General features: G+C 33.4%; 1 protein-coding gene across 9 annotated transcripts in view; it reads left to right on the top strand.

Annotated features, from left to right (window-relative positions):
* Window positions 1-20481, top strand: part of RELCH (RAB11 binding and LisH domain, coiled-coil and HEAT repeat containing) — a 93249-nt gene that overhangs the window by 36492 nt on the left and 36276 nt on the right. For 5 of the 9 annotated variants that reach the window (XR_004421057.1, XM_033087348.1, XM_033087349.1 and 2 more), the window contains 7 exons: window positions 667-762; window positions 910-933; window positions 9167-9279; window positions 11782-11872; window positions 14540-14611; window positions 18824-18964; window positions 19418-19582. Coding sequence is in view for 8 of the 9 variants with exons in the window: in XM_033087348.1 (XP_032943239.1) it covers window positions 667-762; window positions 910-933; window positions 9167-9279; window positions 11782-11872; window positions 14540-14611; window positions 18824-18964; window positions 19418-19582 (702 nt within the window). In the remaining variant the exon portion in view is untranslated. The remainder of the gene's footprint in view (window positions 1-666; window positions 763-909; window positions 934-9166; window positions 9280-11781; window positions 11873-14539; window positions 14612-18823; window positions 18965-19417; window positions 19583-20481) is intronic. The other 4 variants (XM_033087350.1, XM_033087352.1, XM_033087353.1 and 1 more) reach the window with 1 other exon arrangement.

The raw sequence follows: 20481 nt of genomic DNA on the forward strand, positions 1-20481 counted from the left end.
GAGCTAGAGGATGGTTTGGATGTAATTCTGAAAATCCTCATTGTACCATGTTTCCCCGAAATTAAGACCTAGCCGGACCATCAGTTCTAATGCTCCTTTTGGAGCAAAAATTAATATAAGACCCGGTCTTATTTTACTGTAATGTAAGACTGGGTCTTATCTAACATAATATAATTTAAGACCGGTCTTATATTAATTTTTGCTCTAAAAGACATATTAGTGCTGATGGTCTGGCTAGGTCTTATTTTCGGGAAAACACAGTAAGACCGGGTCAGCCTCCTTGGGCCTCCCCTGGCATGCAGCTTCATTATACAAACTATCTCGTTCACCAAAGATTGTAGCTTTATGGACATCTTTTCAAGAACAAAAGAAAAACTGCTGAAGCTGCCCCAGTCCTGTGTTATCCCTACCTGTTCCCAGAACTGAGGCATAGTGGCCTCCCTGGCTTTGCCCCTGCTTCTCACTGATGTTTTAAGTCCATTCCTGGTCCCCAGAAATGTTTATCGTATCTGGGAACACAGCTGTTATTATTGTCATCGTCGTCTTCATTGTCATAAGTTGGAATTTTGGGTGTGTGTTTAGAGCAGGGGTGGCAGGGTCTACAGCATGAACTTTAAGCACAGAAGTTCTCCACTGTCATTATGTATGAATTCTTCGGTTTTCTAGGTGTCTCGGATTGCAGACAGTGAGAAAAGTGTCATGTTGATGCTGGGACGCTGCCTGCCACACATTGTCCCCAACGTCCTGTTGGCAAAGAGAGAGGTGAGACGCAGAAAGTATTTCATCCCAGTATTCTCATCATGTTGTCCATTTTTTGTCATTTTGAAGTTTAGTGTTATGTTTTTATTTTGTTAAAGTCTATTACTTGCAATCATATTCTTACTTTTGTGCATGCATCTCTGCTCCTAGAGAATGGTTTTACACCTCTGTCAGGTGAGTTCAGTGAAACTGCATGGTATTCATGTTACTCCAGTTTTGCTTAAAAGCATCATTAGCTTGTGCAACACTAACTATTACTGTAGGTCCATTTATGTGCCATGAACACTGTTCTACGTTACCAGTTAACTAATTTATTTCATCTCTGCTCCTGGTATGATATGCTTGAGTCTGCAGAAATAGACACTCTGTATTGAAAATTAACAGGGACTAAAAATGTAACTCTTTTCTTAAATGTACTTGTAGTTACCTATTATACGTGTTAATTTTATTATATCTGACAATAATCACTTGTCTGATAATGATAGGATAGTTATAATATTGACTATAATAACTTTTGAAAATACCTCTTTTGATTTTCGTATAGCTAACCTGTTTTTGACAGATGCTTTAAATGTCCAAAATGCAGTAGCAAATGTATTTTAATACACATAGCCTATGTGATGAGCCATAAGTACTGTGGAAAGTTCTCTTTGCAGTTATACTTAGCCAATAACAGATTAATGAAAAGTTGTTTAAATGATAGTAGATGATTTATTTGCAAACAAAATTAATTATTTGAATTATTCAGTTTATGAAATCAATTTCCAGTTCACAAAATTTCTTATAAAAAAATTCATTAAGAATATTTTAAAATGTATCGTATGACTTTCTTCTGTTATCTTTTTAATATTTACCACTGATTTCAATCCTAATTCATGGGACCTACAGTATGATAGGTACACAGTGCATTCGCAAAATCCATATAAAGCTTATCCTTAATTATCTGTTTAGCTCAAGAAATTTGTACTGATCCTCAAGAAAACTTTTATGTCGAGTTTTAAAATATTTTACTCCTATAGGCATTTTTAATTTTAAAAAGATAAAAATGACTGTTTTCTTACTGATGCTTTCATTTTACCTATTTAAATACAGTTGTGAGATACTATTAATAAGCATGGAAAATTTTCTATGTCTTGAAGGATCAGTGTCCAATTTCAGATTGTTTTGCAGTTCTGCCTGGCAGAATGGTGTTTGAGCTTCTTTTCCTTTATCAGCTACATAATCCATGCAATGCATTAATGTTTGCATCCCTCTTACTATGTTTCCTTCATGTAATCTTTAAAATATTACAGAAACCTAATTGTTATGAAATGCAGTGTAAGCTTTTTTATTTTAATTTTTCTCTTTTTTATCATAAAAGACTCTACCACCAAAACCTGATTGTACTGCATGAAGTATTTATAAATTTGCATCATCAGTAATCAAATACATTATATATGTAAATATATATATATAAACATATATACACATACATGCATATGTACACAACGTATATTTTATTTGTGGTTTGATGTTTACTTTTCTGGCTGATTTTAAGTTTTTTATATTTAAAAAATATATACTTACAATTTCATGAAGAGTTAATTGTTTATATTGTTTATTTATTTGTACCTTATTCTGTTTTATCAGCAAGTTTACCATTTATAACATACGAAAGTTGTATTCCCTCAAAATTAAATTGGTAAATAAGAAGTATGTGTTGGTTTGCTTTGAAACCAATCCCAGGGCATAAAAGGACAAAAGTTTTATTTCATTTTATTCTTTGATATTGGGTTACTTTTATTTAATATTTTACCTTTGTTCCTTAAATCTATATTTTTAAAAAGGTCTTGTGATTGAAAGATTAATATTTTGAGTTTTTTTTATTTCTCAAGTTTTATATATTCTCTTACCAGTATTACCATATTCTCTTACACACTTTCTATTGGTGTGTAAATGGAATCAAAATGTCCTTCAGTAAACTGATTGGTCATAGTACCATCCTAGCTAATTAAATAAATAAAACATTGGAAACAGGGTTTAAAGTTTTAATGAAAGAATACGTTCCATGGTTTAATTCTTTTTAAATACAAAAAGATAAACAACAAAAACTTCCTCTGTCCCTAAGCCACCATCCAACAGGCAATATATTTTACCAGCTTCTAGTGTGTTCTTTCAAGTCCTTTGCCCATTTTTAATTTGGATTGTTTGTTTTTGAGTTCTAAGAGTTCTTACAATTCTGGGTATTAAACCCATATTGCATATGTGATATGTAAATATTTCCTCCCATTGTGTAGATTGTCTTTCCACATTCTTGATAATGTCTTTTGTTGGACAAATGTTTTTCATTTTTTTGAAGTCTGTTTCTCTATTTTTTTATTTTGTTGCTTGTGTTTTTGGTGTTAAACCTAAGACTCTGTTGCCAAATCTGAGGTCAGGAATATTTACTTGATTTTATGTTTTCTTCTAGTAGTTTTATTGCTTATAGCCCTTATATTTGGGTCATTGATCCATTTTGAGTTGTTTTTGGTATATGGAGAAAAGACGGGATCCAACTTTATTCTTTTCATGTGGTTATCTGATTGTCCTAGTACCATTTGTGGAAGAGAAAATTGTTTCCCCATTGAAAGGTCATGGAACCTTTGTCAAAAATCAATTAGCTGTAGATGTTTGGATTTATTTCTGAACATTCAGTTCGGTTCCATTGGTCTTTATCCTTATGCCTGTACCACACTATTTTGATTACTGTAGCTTTGTGTAAGTTTTGAAATTGGGAAGTATGTGTCCTCCGATCTTGGTGTGTTTTTTTTTTCATTTCAGTATTGTTGAGCTGTTCAGGGCCTCTTGCAATTCCATATGAATTTGATGCTCAGCTTCATTTCTGCAATAAAGGTCACTGGAATTTTGATAGGGATTGTACTGAATCTGTAGATCACTTTGGGGAGTATTGCCATTCTAACAACATGAAGTCTTCCAGTACATGGACATGGGATTTTTTTTTCTGTTTATTTATGTCTTTAATTTCTTTTGGCAATGTTTTGTAGTTTCCAGTACACGAGTCTTTCACTTCCTTGTTTAAATTGATTCCTAGGTATTTTATTCTTTTGGATGCTATTATAAATGGAATTGTTTTCTTAATTTCCTTTTCAGGTTGTTCATTGCTGGTAGAAACAAAGTTGATAAATTGTGTGTTGATCTTATACCGTGCAACTTTACTGAATTTATTTATTAGCTCTAGTGAATTCTGTGAAAATATATATATGTCATGTTATCTGCAACTAGAGATAGTTTTTCTTCCTTTACTATTTGGATAGCTTTTATTTCTTCCTCTTGCTTAATTGGTCTGGCTAGGACTTCTAGTACAATGTTGATTAGCCATGTTTTGAGAAAGCAGATATCCTTATCTTGTTCCTGCACTTGGGGGGAAAGCTTTCAGTCTTTCACCATTGAGTGTGATGCTGGCTGTGGATTTCTCATAAATACCCTTTAATTTTATTTTTTTTAATTAAAAAACATTTTTTATATTAGTTTCAAGTTAGGAAGTTTTTTTCTATTCCTACTTTGCTAAGTGTTTTTATCATGAAAGGATGTTGAATTTTATCAAATGTTTTTTCTGCGTTGATTGAAATGATGGTTTGTTTCCTTTTGTTTCTATTGATGTGGTATAATACAATGATTGATTTTTCATATGTTGAACCACCCTTGCATTACTGGGATTAATATTACTTGGTCATGGGGTATAATCGTTTTGATGTGTTCTTGGATTTGGCGGTATTTTATTGCACCTTTTTGCATCTAACTTCATAAAGGATATTGGCCTATAGTTTTCTTTTTGCTCTCTCTCTGTCTGGTTTTGATATCAGGCCAATGATAGTCTCGTAGAATATGTTAGAAATTTTTCATCATTTGTTTTTTGGAAGAGTTTGAGTGGGATCAGTATTTCTTCTTTAAATGTATTTTAGAATTCACCAGTGAAGCCATCTGATCTTGGAACTTTTTTCGTTGGAATATTTTTTATTAATGATTCAACCTCTTTGCTTGTTATAGGTCTATTAATACTCTATTTCTTCTTGAGTCAGTTTTGGTAATTTATGTGATTTCAGGAATTAGTTAATTTCATCTTGATTATTTATTGGTGAACCATTATTTGTCCTGTTCACTTACAATCTTTTTAATTTTTGTAAGATTGATACTAATGTCTCCACCTTCGTTTCTGATTCTCATTATTTAGATCTTTCTTTTTTCTTAGTCAGTCTTGCTGAAGGTTTGTCAGTTTTGTTGATCTTTCCAAAGAACTTTTGCTTTTGTTGATTTTCTCTGTTGTTTTTCTTATCTACGTTTCATTTATCTTTGCTCTAATATTTATTGTTTTCTTCTTTCTGCTGGCCTTGGGTTTAGTTTGTTCTTTACCTAGTTCCTTAAGGTGTGAAGCAAGTTTGTTGAGTTGGGATCTTGCTTTTTTTAATGTAGGCATTTATAACTATAAATTTCTCTCTGAGTATTACTTTTGCTATATCTCATTAAGTTTTGGTATGTTGTGTTTTTCATTTTCATTCATTTCAAAGTATTTTCTAATTTTCTCATTGATCTCTTTTTTTGACCTATTGGTTATTTACAGAGTATGTTGTTTAATATCTACTTATTTATGAGTTTTCCAGTTTCCCTTCTGTTACTGATTTTTAATTTCATTCCATGTGGTTGGAGATGATACTTAGTATGATTTCAATCTTCCTAAAATTTATTGAGAATTGTCTGTGGCTTAACATATAGTCTATCCTTGGGAATGTTCCATGTGCACTTGAGAAGAATGTACTTTCTGCTGTTGTCAGGTGGAGTGTTGTGTGTATATGTCTATTAGGTCTAATTGTTTTATAGTGTTCAAGTCTCCTACTTCTTTACTGATCTTCTCTCTAGTTGTTCTATCCATTATTGAAACTGGGATACTGACATCTCCTACTATTATTGTAGAACTGTATTATATTCTTTCAGATATTGTTTACCTGTATAAACAAACTCAAATATATGATCTTTTTTCCATGACTTACACAAATAATACCGTACTGTATGTACTGTTCTCCACTTTGCTTTTTTCCGTGTAACATTATGTTTTGTATATTTCTTTATCAGTATATAAAGAACTTGCTCATTGTTAAGGCTGCATAATAGCTAGTCTTCTAATCAAATTTTAACATGTTTTAAGTGAGTGTTTTTCAAACTTTATTGACCATGTATACTCTCACTGGACATTTTAAATCATGTGCCAGTATACAGTTACATATATAATTAATATAAAAATTTTATAAATCAAGTCTTTGCCTTTACTAATTACAAAAAGGTAAAATAGAAGATAATCAATATCACAGATGATTTTATAAATATTTTAAAAACAATAAAAAATATACCTAAGTAAACAATAAAAAAGAAAAAATGCTCTTCATGACCCATTCAATTGATTTTGTGACCCACTGTTTTAAAAGGAATGACATAAAAGTTAATTAAAACTGTCTAATAAATTAAACTTTTTATTTTTTATAAAAGTGAAAAAGCACAGTCAATATAGATATTAGTGTTACTGGTTTTTGTTTTTTAAAAGAAAACTAACAACCTCACTCGACTTTCAGTTCTCAATTACAGCATTTTCTAAATTCAGCAGTCCATGTGTCAAATCTAAGATGCCATTGATTATAACATTTATATACCTTTAAGAAAGGAAAAGAATTTCGATAAAATTGTGACATGCTCTCAGTTATAAGATACTAATTTCAGACATGATGAAAAGTGAAAAAAGATTCCTCCTATGTTCTTTGAAGTATTGATGATCACTTTTTATCAGCTTATATTTTAAAAGACTTCCTTGTTTATTCATTTTGAGAGAAAAAAATTAACTAGTTTTCTGTATGTGACTTATATAGTACTTCACTTTAATGGGTTGGTTGAGGAACTTGAATCTTTCAAACCAAATTACAGAATAAATATATTTGTCCTTTGATCTATGCATATAGAGAACCAATCCTCGAAAAGTTTTAAAAGTAGTTAGTAAAGATCTGTAATCTTCTGAGAAACCAAACTCTGTTATTTTACATTGCCATTCATATTTGCCCCATGGTAAATGTTTTGCCTTATGAGTAATAGCCCCAGATAATTATAAAGTAGACAGACTTGTTCCATCTTCTGTACCTGTTGTGTGTGTTTTAATTTAGGGAGTAAATCCCATTTGTTCTGTAATTTTTTAGCAGTATCATAGCTTTTAAAGTCATCTGAGTATTCCTGTTAGGTTTCCTAAAGGTTGAGCACCAGGAATTATAGATATAAATAATTCTAAGGTTAGCTATTTTAGCAACTTTTGAAGTGTAGAACTTTGCCAGAGGTAGGTAATCTTGTTTCTTCATTATGTGAGTCTTTTTGATATTCTTTACTTTTCTCTTTACATGTTACCATCTTCGGTACTAAAGAGTAAATCAAACCTGGAACGCTTCTAGCTCCTACTCCAACGTTCTCAGTTTAGCACATCTGTTGCCATATTTCAGTTAAAAATTTCTCTATGTTCATGTATGACATAAACCACCTTTTTGATTAAGTATCACTAAGGCCCATGATTTGAAAAACAAAAAAAGAAAATGTAAGGCACAAAGAATAAACAGCAACACAGTTATTTTTGTATGCTTGCTTTTGAGATAAAGAAGCTAAGGGTTAGGAGGAAGCAAAACCCTCGGGAGAGAAAGATCTGACATGAGGGGATAATATAAATAAAATATTTAGGGCCTTTCTTGATGTTTAGGCATTAAAATCTTTTCTTGTTTTGTTCATGCCTTCTAGAATAACTCCTTTTTCACCCTTAAGGCCCGACTCTCAGTGGAATGTGCTGATGATGCACTGTCTTCGTCCTCTTACCAGTGTCACTGGCTCTTAGTAGCCCACATGGAGTCCTTGAAGGATTCGGACAGTCCTTAGAATTAATTCAGGTCTCCTACCCGAACATTTCATAAAAGGTTGTTTGTTTTCTCCTACAAAGCAAGACTGATCCATGAAGTGTCATATTGAGCCTCTGGTGAAAACATTACTTAACAATATAGGAATATACACGCATTATTCTGTTTTCCATTCCTAGTGAAAAATCATTTTTCCTAATTATTTGTTTTTTTTCCTTTTCAATTAATCACTAAAACCTACAGAGGTGTCCAAATAGAAAATGACACCATAAATGTTTGAAATTTGTTTTTACTGCTCAGATATATTCTTAGCTCTTCTTATTTACATTTTTGTAACTTCAATTTAGGATTTATATCAGGTAATTATAATTTTTAAATAATATGTAAAGACTTTAGAAATAATGGAAAGGGACTTCATGCCTTTCAGCTTCATGTCTTTTTCAATCAATGCAAAAAATCCTATCATCTGTTTCTAAGGGAGTGTCTTCAAAATGGGAAGCTACTTCTAAAGTGTAGACTGTTCTTCAGGGTATCATGCATTACTCCATAGTGATGAATTCCTTTTTTGAATCGGCTGGCACTCTTTGGTAGGTAGGGAGGTAGATGGGAAAGAGAAATGTGAGTAGGAAGCATTCTGCCCTTCTTAATAATACTATACCATAGTGATTTTTTAAAAAATATCTGCAAAATATTGTTTTTATAACATAGAGGATTTCTCTCCAAAAATATTTTATCACTTTTGGGCTTTTATTCTCATTAGATTTGAAAATCCATTCCAAAATGGAAAACATTAATATCTTTTGAATATATTTTAGAATTTTGTCTTAATGTAATTAAAATATGAAACTTTAATAAATTTTCAAATGTCTCTTTGAAAGAGAGAAATAAACTTTTGTATATTACTCTTCTACAAAATACTGAGTTTACCTCTGCATATATTGAATGTGCCACAAACAAAATATTGTTAAAATTTTCAATTTCAAATAAAACATTTCTAATGGTCTTTTCAGTTAGCTATCCAGTTATGTGCTAAGGTTACAAAATTATTAATTATATCTCATCTTAAAGACAGATTATATTGTATTTGTGGAAGTAGGAAGACTTTTCTTTATTTTCTGTTATCTTTTTAAGTTTTAAAATACAACTTTTGCAAGTTTTGTTTAAAAACACTTTCCAAATTAAAATGACTATATCAGGTTATAAGATGGAATGTTATCTAGTGTAAACAATAGTAGACTCTTGGGAAGTATTGGATAAGAAAATAAGGTTAGCTGAATCTTAAGTACGTTTATTACAATGTGATTTGCACCTTCTGCACAACCAACCATAAATACATGTTTCATTGTTTTCTCTTGGATATCAACAAAATGGAAATTTGCCCTTTGGTACACTGAGGTTTATTTCACTTTAAAGGTCCATTTAAGAATACTCTGGCGGGGGGAAAGAATATCCTGCAATGCATTTTTACTTTGAATTTTTGCACCTTCGTGTTTCTTTAGGAGTTGATCCCCCTCATACTGTGTACAGCATGCCTACATCCTGAGCCTAAAGAGAGAGATCAGCTCCTCCACATACTTTTCAATTTGATCAAGAGGCCAGATGACGAGCAAAGGTGGGTATGACTACTTCTTTGGGAAATAAGTAAAATGTTGACTTACTAATTTGACATCAAAATTAGCATTTTAATGCCTTTAATTAGCATTTAAATGCCTTCTTTCCAATACCTATTTTAATAGACAGGAAACACTGGCCCTACTCACAATGGTCTGAAATATTTTCACTCATGTTATTCCAGTGACTTATGCTGAATTCGTACAGTTTTGTATTAATTACCTTTGGACTTCTAATTCAAATATTTCTTTGTCTTTGTCTTTCACATGTGACTTCTAAGAAGACCAAAATCTTCCCTCCCTTTTCCACAGCTGAACTAGATGCATCATGGCCTCGTAATAGTTATGCTTTACAAGAAATAAAATATTTAATATATGAATTTCTGAATCACTGGGCTATCTGTAAACCAATTGCTGTGTGGCTAGAGGGATATACAGTGTTCTGTTTGGGTGAGTCCTGAGTCAGAAGCCCACACCAAGGATGCCTGAGGGGAGAAATGAGTTATGCCCGAGGGTGGTGAGGGGAAGGGACATACATCAGATTGAATTTCCAGAAAAGGAGGAATGATCTTTGATCAAACAACGATAGGTGTCTACTCAGAAAGTAAAACTGTTAAATACTACCGTAACTAAAGCTGTACAAGTGTGAAGGTGAACAAAACATCCTGGTGGGTGGCTATGCAGACTAAGCACCAGATGGATAAAATTTGGCAGTTTAAATGTTTGTCTGTGTTACGATTTTCTATCTTAATGAAAAAACTTTTGCTTATACCTTTGCCAAACAATAGAATTGTACTTTATGATTAGATAATTTTATGGAATTTCAATACTTGTTTTAATGACTGTTAAAATTTTTACTTCCTCTGAAAATATTGGAAAATCATAAGAGTTAACTCACTAATTAAATACGCTGTATTACATTGTCATTTTTATATTTGCAAGGCAAAGACTTTTAGATCTGTAATAGCTGTCTTTCATATTCTGCGGGTAAAGCTAACAGCTGCCACCTGGTGGCCAAAAGTACCTATTAGCCTTCCTTCAGGTCAAGATATGTCAAATTGAGCACCTTTGTCCACACTGAAATCTTTCACCTTACAGAAACACAATTGTTTATTAAAATAATCTGATTAATTGATGAACTATATAGAATATGAATAAGAAATTAACAATGCAAAATTTTTAAGTTAGCATAGTGTATCTGACATGTAATCAGTTATCATTTTTCCTTACTTAATGATCTCAGACTTCTTTGATCATATCCTAAGAAAAACTGGATTTTATGCTCGGTGCTTTTTACCAGTTCTTTCCTAACAACCATAATTGACACCATATTTCTAGCTTTGTCACATACTAGGCAAGCAATCCCTGTCCTGTGATTTTCTGTAAGTAGGAACAACATTTATTTTAGCCATCACTGGAGCCTGTTTCTAATGCTGTTAATAATCTGCAGGCCATCTGACTTTTTCTATTTTCAACTGTATGTCAGAGTTCTCATTTTTTTTTTAGAATTGTGAATCTTACCTCTGCTGACTAAGAAATTTGTTTTGAGGGGCATAACATTTCAGTAAGTTTGTACATCTCTGGTATAGCGATGGTGAATCAGGATTCAAAGTCATTTCCCATGAAGTTTCTGTATAAGTATACACTTCTTTCAAGTATTTGAAATGCTTTAATTTCACCAGTTTATTTACTGCAATTATCAAACATTTGTGGCACCTATGTATATGCCTTCTCATTATTTTAAAACACTGGTGGGGAGAAACAACAGTGATCAGATATTAGGTCATTTTCATCAGGGAGCAGGCATGCTCCAACATGGCAGCGTACTTCATCAAAGCATGCCAGCTAAGAAGGCAATAGAGAGGTTCACAAGATGGACATCACAGACTTTTGTAACCTAATCTCAAGTGACATCCCATCACTTTGGCCATTATTCTGTCCATTAGGAGCAAATTATTAGGTCCAGTCTACATTCGAGGAGATGGGATTGTACAAGGGCTGGAATATCGCGAGATAGACATCATTGGGAGCCATGTCGGTCGCTGCCTACCAGTTGTCTTGGGTGCAATACCAAAAATTCTCATTTAAGAAATGTCATTTTACTGACACGATGCCATAGTTTTAAATTATAGAAATACTGGGGGAATAATCACTGATTGTTTTAGTAGCTAGAAACTGAGGGTCAGTAGAAGCTGAAGCATTGGACATATAACCTCAGAATGCATATGTTTTCATGAAAGTTAATTTAGGAGGTTATGAGTTTCAGCGTCACACAAATAGAGAATCCCTTCACATCATGTCTCACAAATGGTGTTGCCACTGCTGGAGGAACTAGTCTTAAGGAACTCACTATCTTCTTGGAGTCTAGTCTTTTGTTGGAAAAGCCTAATTTGATTGTACAAAAATACTGTACTTCATGTGAATTACAGAGCTGACCCTTTTTAACCTTTGTCCTAGTTGTGCTTTCTAATGCAAATACAAGTTTTTATTCATATTGTTTTCAGGCAAATGATACTGACCGGCTGCGTGGCATTTGCACGTCATGTTGGACCAACGCGTGTAGAAGCTGAACTTTTACCACAGTGCTGGGAGCAGGTAAATCACTATTGAGTTTTCCCCAGCTATTATATTCCAGTTTTCACAAATGTTCACATCTTCTTTCTCAAATGCCGTTAGGAAAATGTGGGATACAAATTGTGCTGCTGTTTCTGTACCCCTGCACAGTGATTTAATAGTGCTTATCCCAGAATGCTCTGAGATGCTTTGCTTTATTCATTCTTCCAACAAATGCTTAAGAAACACTAGTTCCAGTGGTACAGTGGGGAATAAAAGACAAAGACATCCTAATGGATAAGAGTAAACAAATAGATTACACGATGTTTTGTCGTGTTAAAACTATGAAGAAAATAAAGCAAGATAAGGGTTAGAGAGTGATGGGGAATGCTATTTGAGAAAGGGCAGTCAGAGAAGGAATCTCTCAGGAACTGATGTTTAGGCAAGGATCTGAATGAAGTGAGAGATACTACAAATACAAAAGCCCTGAGATGAGAGTGTATCTGATGAGTTCAAGGGAGAGCAAGGTGTGTGTGTGTGTGTGTGTGTGTGTGTGTGTGTGTGTGTGTGTGTGTGTAGGTGGGTAGGGAGGTAATAGAAATAGTTTGTATAACGTATACTTGCATGTATTATAAATATATACAGAATACAAAGTGTTAACCTTTGATCTAGGTGGATTTTTGTATGTATAATTCAAGTCACTATTTAGTAACAAATATTTTTGGTTTTATATTGAATTGTAATATTCCAGTCCTCTGTAGAACACAGAATCATTGATTTTTCTAGACTTGGTGTCACATCATTATATTTCCATCCTTAAAAAATGGATTTCTTACGTAGGAAGACAAATTTCATGGTCTTATTTATAATAGCATAGTCACTTATTCTTAAAAAAAATTTGTGTCTGGAAAATCACTAAACTATGTGGTCTTTTAGAATTCTATTCCCAGTTCCTTTGAGTATTTACTTTTTTCTTTAAAATTTAGTGAAGTTATATCTACATTTCGTATATAAAGTGAACATTATACACGTGTAGTCATAATTATCTCTGACAATCCTTTATGCCATCTATAGATTATAGTGCATACTAATTTAAGGTGAGACTTTATTCATTGAGCCAATTTGGAAACAGCATATACAACTCTGAATTTACAATTCTGTATAGTTATTCATATGTACAGTTAATTTCTTATAGTTTTTTCCATTTTCTTTCCTTTTTAAGCTTTATTAAGGTGCAGTTCATTTACCGCACAATTCACCCATCTTTTTAAAATGTATAAATTCAGTGGTTTTTAGTATATTCACAGAGTTGCACAACCATCACCACAATCTTAGAACAATTTTATCACCCCAAATATAAACCCCACCCCTTGAACTTGTTTCTCATAGTTCAATATTGTTTAGACTATTCTGGGTCCCTTGAATTTTCATAGGAATTTTAGTATCAGCTCATCAATTTCTGCAAAGAAGCCAGCTGGAATTTTCATAAGGATTGCTTTAAACCTGTAGATCGATTTAAAGAGTATTGCCATCCTAATAATAGTAAGCCTTCCAATCCATTAATTTAGGATATCTTCCCATTTACATAGGTCTTTTAAATTTTTTTCAACAATGTTTTATAGTTTACAGAATATAATTTTGCACTTTTTTAACTTATTCCTAAGTATTTTATTCTTTTTGATACTGCTGTAAGTAGAATCTTCTTAATTTTATTCTCTGTTTGTTGCTAGTCTATAGAAATACATTTGATTATTGTATGCACATTTAATTTTGAGAGTAAAGAAAAGCAAAATGAAAGTTTATGTATAGCACGCTTTGACATTCAAACCATTCTAGTACTTTGAGGTTTCTATTTCTGAATTTAATTCAGAGATGCCAGTTATAAACATCTCTGCCACCACCTCCTCTGTAACCTGGGTAAACATGGATATCGGGAATCTATTTAGCTGCCTACCTCCAGTTTGTTGCCCAGTGGATTGCTATATAATTTTTTTTCTTAATTTTAGGCATCCAATACATTAATGAATTATGTCAGCTTTTCATGTGGGAATATGAAAACAGATATACTTTTCCAGTCAAAGAAAATTTTATATTCTATGAAGAAGACATATGGGCACAAAACCCAGTATGTGTCTTTTTGTTGTTTTGTTATTTTTGTTATGGTTCAGTGTAGTCATCACAATCACAAAGCCCCATCATTCCACATATGCACACACAAATGGATTGAAGTCTGCTTACTTTAAAATCACTAGTCAAGGGCTCTAGTTAAACCATTGATTAACTTACTTCCTACTGCCTCAGGTAAAAAATAGGACTGATGAGTCATTCCTGGCATATATTATAGACCAATATCTATAATAGCTGAAAGCTGGGTTTTGCAAATTTAAAAATATACTAATGTTGCTAGGGAAGGAGCAAGTTGCTCCTGACGTCCTAAGGAAAGCTGTCTTAGCAAGCCCACAACCTCTACACACCTTGCCAAATTCTCATCTTTGCTTTATCCTTTTCTCTTTAACAGATAACCCCTGTGACCTCGTTTTTTAGGTTCTCCCTGACTCCCTTATTCCTGGTCCAGGTATACACAGGGATTCCCAGAAGTGGAAAAGAAAGAAGCTTTATCACACTCTTAACAGGACTTGTGAAAAAAGTAATGCTCTGTTGGGGGAAGGGACGGTATGTTGTTTATGCTTGATTTCTGTTTTACTCCAGATTAATCACAAATACCCAGAGAGACGACTACTTGTGGCGGAATCCTGTGGAGCCCTGGCACCTTACCTTCCTGTAAGAATTATCGTTTTTTTCTTAAACTCTGTTTTTTCCTTTTCAATAATACAGAAACCTTGAATCGAATGTCTTATACATTTTAATCCAAATTCTCCTAGGACATGCTCCTAATAAAGGAAAAAGATGAGTCAAAAAGAAAAGGCTCACCTTGATACAATAGGTACATTAACCCTTGATTTTGCAAGAGTATAAATATATTAAATGGTATCAGCAGTTCTCAGCGTGTGGTCTGAGTACACTGGGGGCTTCCTTGAGATCCTTTCAAAGAGGTCCATGAGGTGAGAATTAGTTTCATAATAATATTGAAACAGTTTTTGTCTCTTTCTGTTTCGACATTTACACATTGGTGCAGAAGTTGTAATGGGCAGTAGTGGCTGTGCAGTCGTTAAACAGTGATGAGGACAGTGACACCCAAATATACTGACTGTGTCATACTCATCACTGCCAGGCACGTGCAGAAAAAGCCAGTTTCTCTTAAAAATAAGCTTGATGAATCAGTTAAATTATTAATTCTCATTCTACTAAATTTTGACCCTTGAGTATGCATCTTTTTAATATTCTCTGTGATAAAATGGAAAATACCAATATCAAGCCCCTTTGCTGCATACTGAGGTTTGATGGTTGTTTCATGAAAAGCACTCTGAATGGTTTGGGTTGTGAGCTGAACTAGCCATTTTTTTCATGGGATACTGATTTTATTTGACAGACCACTGATTGACAAACAAACTGTGGTTATTCAGACTTGAGTATTTGGCAGACATTTTCATGGGAATGAATGAAATGAGCCTGTCACTTCAAGAGAAACAAATAGATGGCATTTACTGCCAAGAATAAAATTGGAACTTTTAAGTGAGAACAAGAATTTCGGAAAACTTGTATCTGCCACCGTGACAGTGACCGTTTCTAAGTATGTAAACACTTTTCTGAGGAGATCAGTGGTGATATTAACAAATGTGATTTTTTTTTTGAGATTATAATAAAATCTGTCAACATTGAAGAACATCTGCATAACTCCATCGTCCAATATTTCTCCAATGACCAGTGCGAATACTCAAAATCATGCATGGGTCAAAAATAGAAGCAAGGTTCAAGATAGACCAATGGAATTTAATATATCAGAGTTGAAAGAGCTTAGTAGCAACGAATTATATCATTGTTCCAGATTCCACACTGCAACTAACCTTTAAGAAACTACCATTTGTCCAGTTCGAGTGTAGAATCAAAATGTCTATTTATATCAGAAAAGGCTATTAAAATACTCTTCCATTTTTCAATTTCATGCCTATGTGAGGCTAGATTTTTTTTTTAAATACTTCATCCAAAACAACATATCATAACAATTTAATACAAAGCAGATATGAAAATCTACATATCTTCTTTTAAGTCAGACATTAAAGAGATTTGCAGCAAAATGTAAAATGACACCATTCTTCTCACTAATTTTTTTGTTTCATAAAGTTATTTTCATTAAAATGTTATTCTTGTTAACCTAATGAGCTTATTGTTATTTTTAAGTGAATTGATACATATTTATAAATTTCTCAGTTTTAATTTCTAATATGATAAATAAATGTCAATAGATATTACCCACCCAAACAAAAGCTGTTTGATGTGCTCATTAATTTTTAAATGACTGAAGGGATCCTGCCACCAAAAAATGAGAACCATTGGACTATTGTTCCCTTTTAGGTATCTTCCCATTGGTCCAGGGCTTAGAAGGGATAGAAGGATGTGATGACATCACAGTTATTTTAATTTAAACAACCATAATTTAAAGCAAAGCTTGACAAACTACAAGCTGGAGGCCAAATCTAGTCCACAGCCTGTTTTTGTAAATAGTTTTACCGGCTCACAACCACACCCATTTGTTGATGGATTGTCTGTCTGCTTTTACACTACACCAGCAGATATGAGTAGATGCAATAGACCTGATGACCCCCAAAGCCAAAGGACCAGCTGGCCCTTTACAGAAAGTGTGCTGACCCCTACCTTAAAGGGTCATTTTTATAAGACTATTCTTTAAAAAAGTACAAAAAATGGAATTGTACAGCAATGCATGAGCTATTTATGTTGAGTTTACTGTTAACCTCATATTCTTCAGTGAAGAGTGAGAAACCAATCGTCAGACGATTGCCATTTTAAAAAGTAATACTTGTTATGGCTTTTTTATTCAGAAAAATATAAAGAAAAAAGGAATAGTCCATAGTTTCACTCCCAGTAACAATTTTTTTTTTGTTAAAAATATATTTTTATATAGTACAGAAAAGAATAAAATGAAAATCAAAGACTTCCTTCCTTGGCCCCTAGTCATCCTCTCCAAAGGTATCTTATCTACTGTTAATAGTTTTTAATTCTTACAGAAAATAAAAATTTGTGCATATACCCACTTGCATTTTTAAAATGTTCTTACCCAAAACTAATCATAGGATATATAATGTTCTATATCCCTGATAGTAAACACTTTTGCCAGGTTCTTGTGTGGGTGCATTTTTAAAATTTCTCTGCATCTTGCTTTTTTCAGCATTTACATTTTTTACTTTGACAGTGTTAAATTGCCCCCAACGAGATAACACGGACTTATAAGCGTATGAGCCTTGGAGTTCTTATTTTTCCCATACCTTCCCTGGGAACTGAGCACGATGAAAAATTTTTTAATGTTTTTCCATCTTAGAGGAAAAAACTGGTTTGTTTTTGTGATAAATCATATGGATCAATACATGACGAGTGAGTCTGAGCATCCTGTTATCTATTGTCCCAACACAGAGATGAACATCACGTGCTCGCAAAGGACAGTGAGCTATTCCGCATTGCGGCTGGCACCAGAATGCTAGGCAGTGTTCAGAATAGGCTTAATGTTTCTCCGTGGGTCTCTGCTTGCCTTGTACCCACTGTCACTGGTACCAGGAAAGTCTCAGTGTGGTCATGGCCTCCTGACCTGTCCTGTGGGTTCCCTGTGGCATCCTGAAACTGCCACAGTGGGCATCAGCCCAGGTCCATGTGAAACGCATACCCAGCTCAAGTTTACGTACCTCTGTCCTGCTGCCCATGCTGATACCAACCAAGAAGCCAATTTTCAAACCAATATTTAACATTTAAAGTATCTGAAAGTTAAGATATTTTAAGGCATTGGGTGGACGGCAATTTTTAGCTGAAAGGATAAATAAACAAGGCTGTATCAAAAGGTATATTCAACAACCAACATGTGACTAAATTTTGCTAAAATTACGTATATTTTTGTTCCTAAAAAGTCAAAACAAAAACTAGGTTATTTAAAAATGTCTGTCAGACCTTGTTCTGCATTCCAGATCACACTGTAAATTTATGAAAATGGTCACATCCTCTATCTTCATTTTATTCTAACCATTACAGGTAAAAAAAGATCTAAATACGTTTAGGTTTAAAGAATTTTATAAATTAAGTTATAATAATGGTACAGAGAAGGGAAGGAAGGGCAAGAATTTGTATAATGATAATTCTTTATTCTAACATCAGCCATGAGTTATGCTAAAATATCCTCTAATATTCTTTAACTTCGGAAGAAATGTGAAATGAAGACACAGAATTATTGTTGCCTTGACATTATATTTAATAGTAGCAACTGAAAATAGCAATGCAATTCTTGCTAAAGTACTTTTAAAGTTTACTCTCATATTTTAGCTGTTTGAATTTTTTTTCTCAGTTCTTCAAAAAATAGGAACACCAGGATTTTATAATGTTTCCACACTCCTACCCCAGGCAAATGTTTTGATTACCAGCGTGATTTTTGTAGTCCCTCCTGTTAGTATCACTCTCAGTGCTTTTTTCTGAGTTGAACAGGTAGTGGTAGAAGAGTCATTGTCCGTTTATAGCAGAGTGTTGACTGTTGATTTGCCCAAAGCACCTGCTATTGTGCACTGTAAGGGTTTGCACATATTTAACAAAGATATAAAAACATGCTGGGAGATGATTAATACCGAATTCAGGGTAGATGTTATTATCTTTAGAAAGGGAGGGTAGAGGAAAGGAGAGAGGATGGAGGAGACTGGTACTTTGAACTGTATCCGTAATGTTGTATGTCTTTGAAAAATGAAGACTTGAAGCAAACATAACAAAATGTTAATGTATATTTAATATGGATTTTAAATACGTGGATGTCTGTCACATTGTTTTCTATATTTTTCTGCTGCTAGTGTAAATAAATAGCAAGAACCTGTTCTTGTTTATTTTCAGAAAGAAATTCGTAGCTCCTTGGTTCTTTCAATGTTGCAACAGATGCTAATGGAAGATAAAGCAGATTTGGTAAGAGAAGCTGTGATCAAAAGCCTGGGTATCATTATGGGATACATTGATGATCCAGACAAATATCAACAGGTATGTTTTTCAGAATTAACCCCATTTACTCTATTTTAAAATTCCAAATAATATTCCAAATCTGTGATTCAGATACCCTACTGTACAATCTGTAGTAGGGATGGCAGTTATGTCAACATTAACCAGTTGGTTTGGCTGCCTGGTTTCAATTCCGCAATTCGGAGGAGAGAATGCTATGATTCATTTACAGTATTCGCCACAGCTTTGTGGCAGGAAATTGGCAACAAGCATGTGTGTTTACCACCCTTTCTCCTTGGTTTCTTCATCAATGGATACATGCATTTTCTTTAAAGAAAACGGGAAGGGTAGCATTATGGACGGCTTTCTTCCGTGCCTAAAATGTTTTCTAAATATACTTCAATGCATATTTATTTGTATTGGGTTTTTTTGTTTATTTTAAAAATCTATATTTTGCCTGTTTTTGTTTTTGTTGTTGTTTTCTTTTTTTGGCAGGGTTTTGAATTGTTGCTGTCAGCCTTGTGTGATCCCTCAGAAAGAGTAGTTAGTGCAACACATCAAGTATTTTTACCAGCTTATGCTGCCTGGACTACAGAACTCGGAAATTTACAGTCTCATCTTATACCTACATTGCTGAACAAGATTGAAAAACTTCTCAGGGTAAATGCTTCCTTTGTTTATATAGTTCTTAGAAATGTGAAAGGTGTGTTCCAGGGCATCTTAAAAGCATGCTGGGGAGCAAAGACAGAAAGTACCTTAGCTGAACATTCGAATAAATTACCAGTTAAAGATTCTATTGGGCTGAAGCCAAGAGAGATTTGAGGAAGTTTTACTTCACTGAAGCTGAAGGAGAAAGGGCATGATCTGAGTTTATTAGCTGAAATAGCACCTTTATGGAACTGTTCATACATTATTCAGAAAGTTAGCTCTTCCTTTCCTTTTCTGACTTAAATATTTTAGATAAAGGATCAGCTCCAGTGCCCAGAGTCCGGAGATAACTAAAATATGTGTATCCAAAGCTTTCTTATTTATACAATGTCAAAATGCTTTAACTGTGTTTATTTCACTGTAGTAGTTCACTTCCTCACTTTTTAAAGTGAACTTTTCATTTTTCCAAGTAAAAGAATTGAAGACAAGTTGAACAATAGAAACTTCTTGATCTAATTTTTTTCCTAAAATATCTTTGGAGTCCAGAAGAAAAACTAACATTTCTTTAATGGCTATTATATGCCATTAAGGTAGATACTTTATATATAAAATATAGTATTTCATTCTTAGAACCCTTTGAATTATATTTTGTTTTTTTGTGTGGAAACTGAGTGTTTAAGTAACTTGCCCAGGGTCCCACAGCTGTCAAATGATAGAACCAGGATCTGATGTCTCTCACTTCAAACTCTTGCCCTTTCTACCCCCAAAATTTAAAGTATGTATAAGGCTCTTACATAAAGCATTGTAACTAATCTGTAGATGGTCTTATACATAGATATGTGTACATATGTATTTATTTAATTTAAAAATTGAACTGTTTTTTCCAGAAGTTTCTAAATGAGTATTTAAAA

The sequence above is a fragment of the Rhinolophus ferrumequinum genome, chromosome 19 (genome assembly GCF_004115265.2).
Source record: "Rhinolophus ferrumequinum isolate MPI-CBG mRhiFer1 chromosome 19, mRhiFer1_v1.p, whole genome shotgun sequence".
Classification (NCBI taxonomy): domain Eukaryota; kingdom Metazoa; phylum Chordata; class Mammalia; order Chiroptera; family Rhinolophidae; genus Rhinolophus; species Rhinolophus ferrumequinum.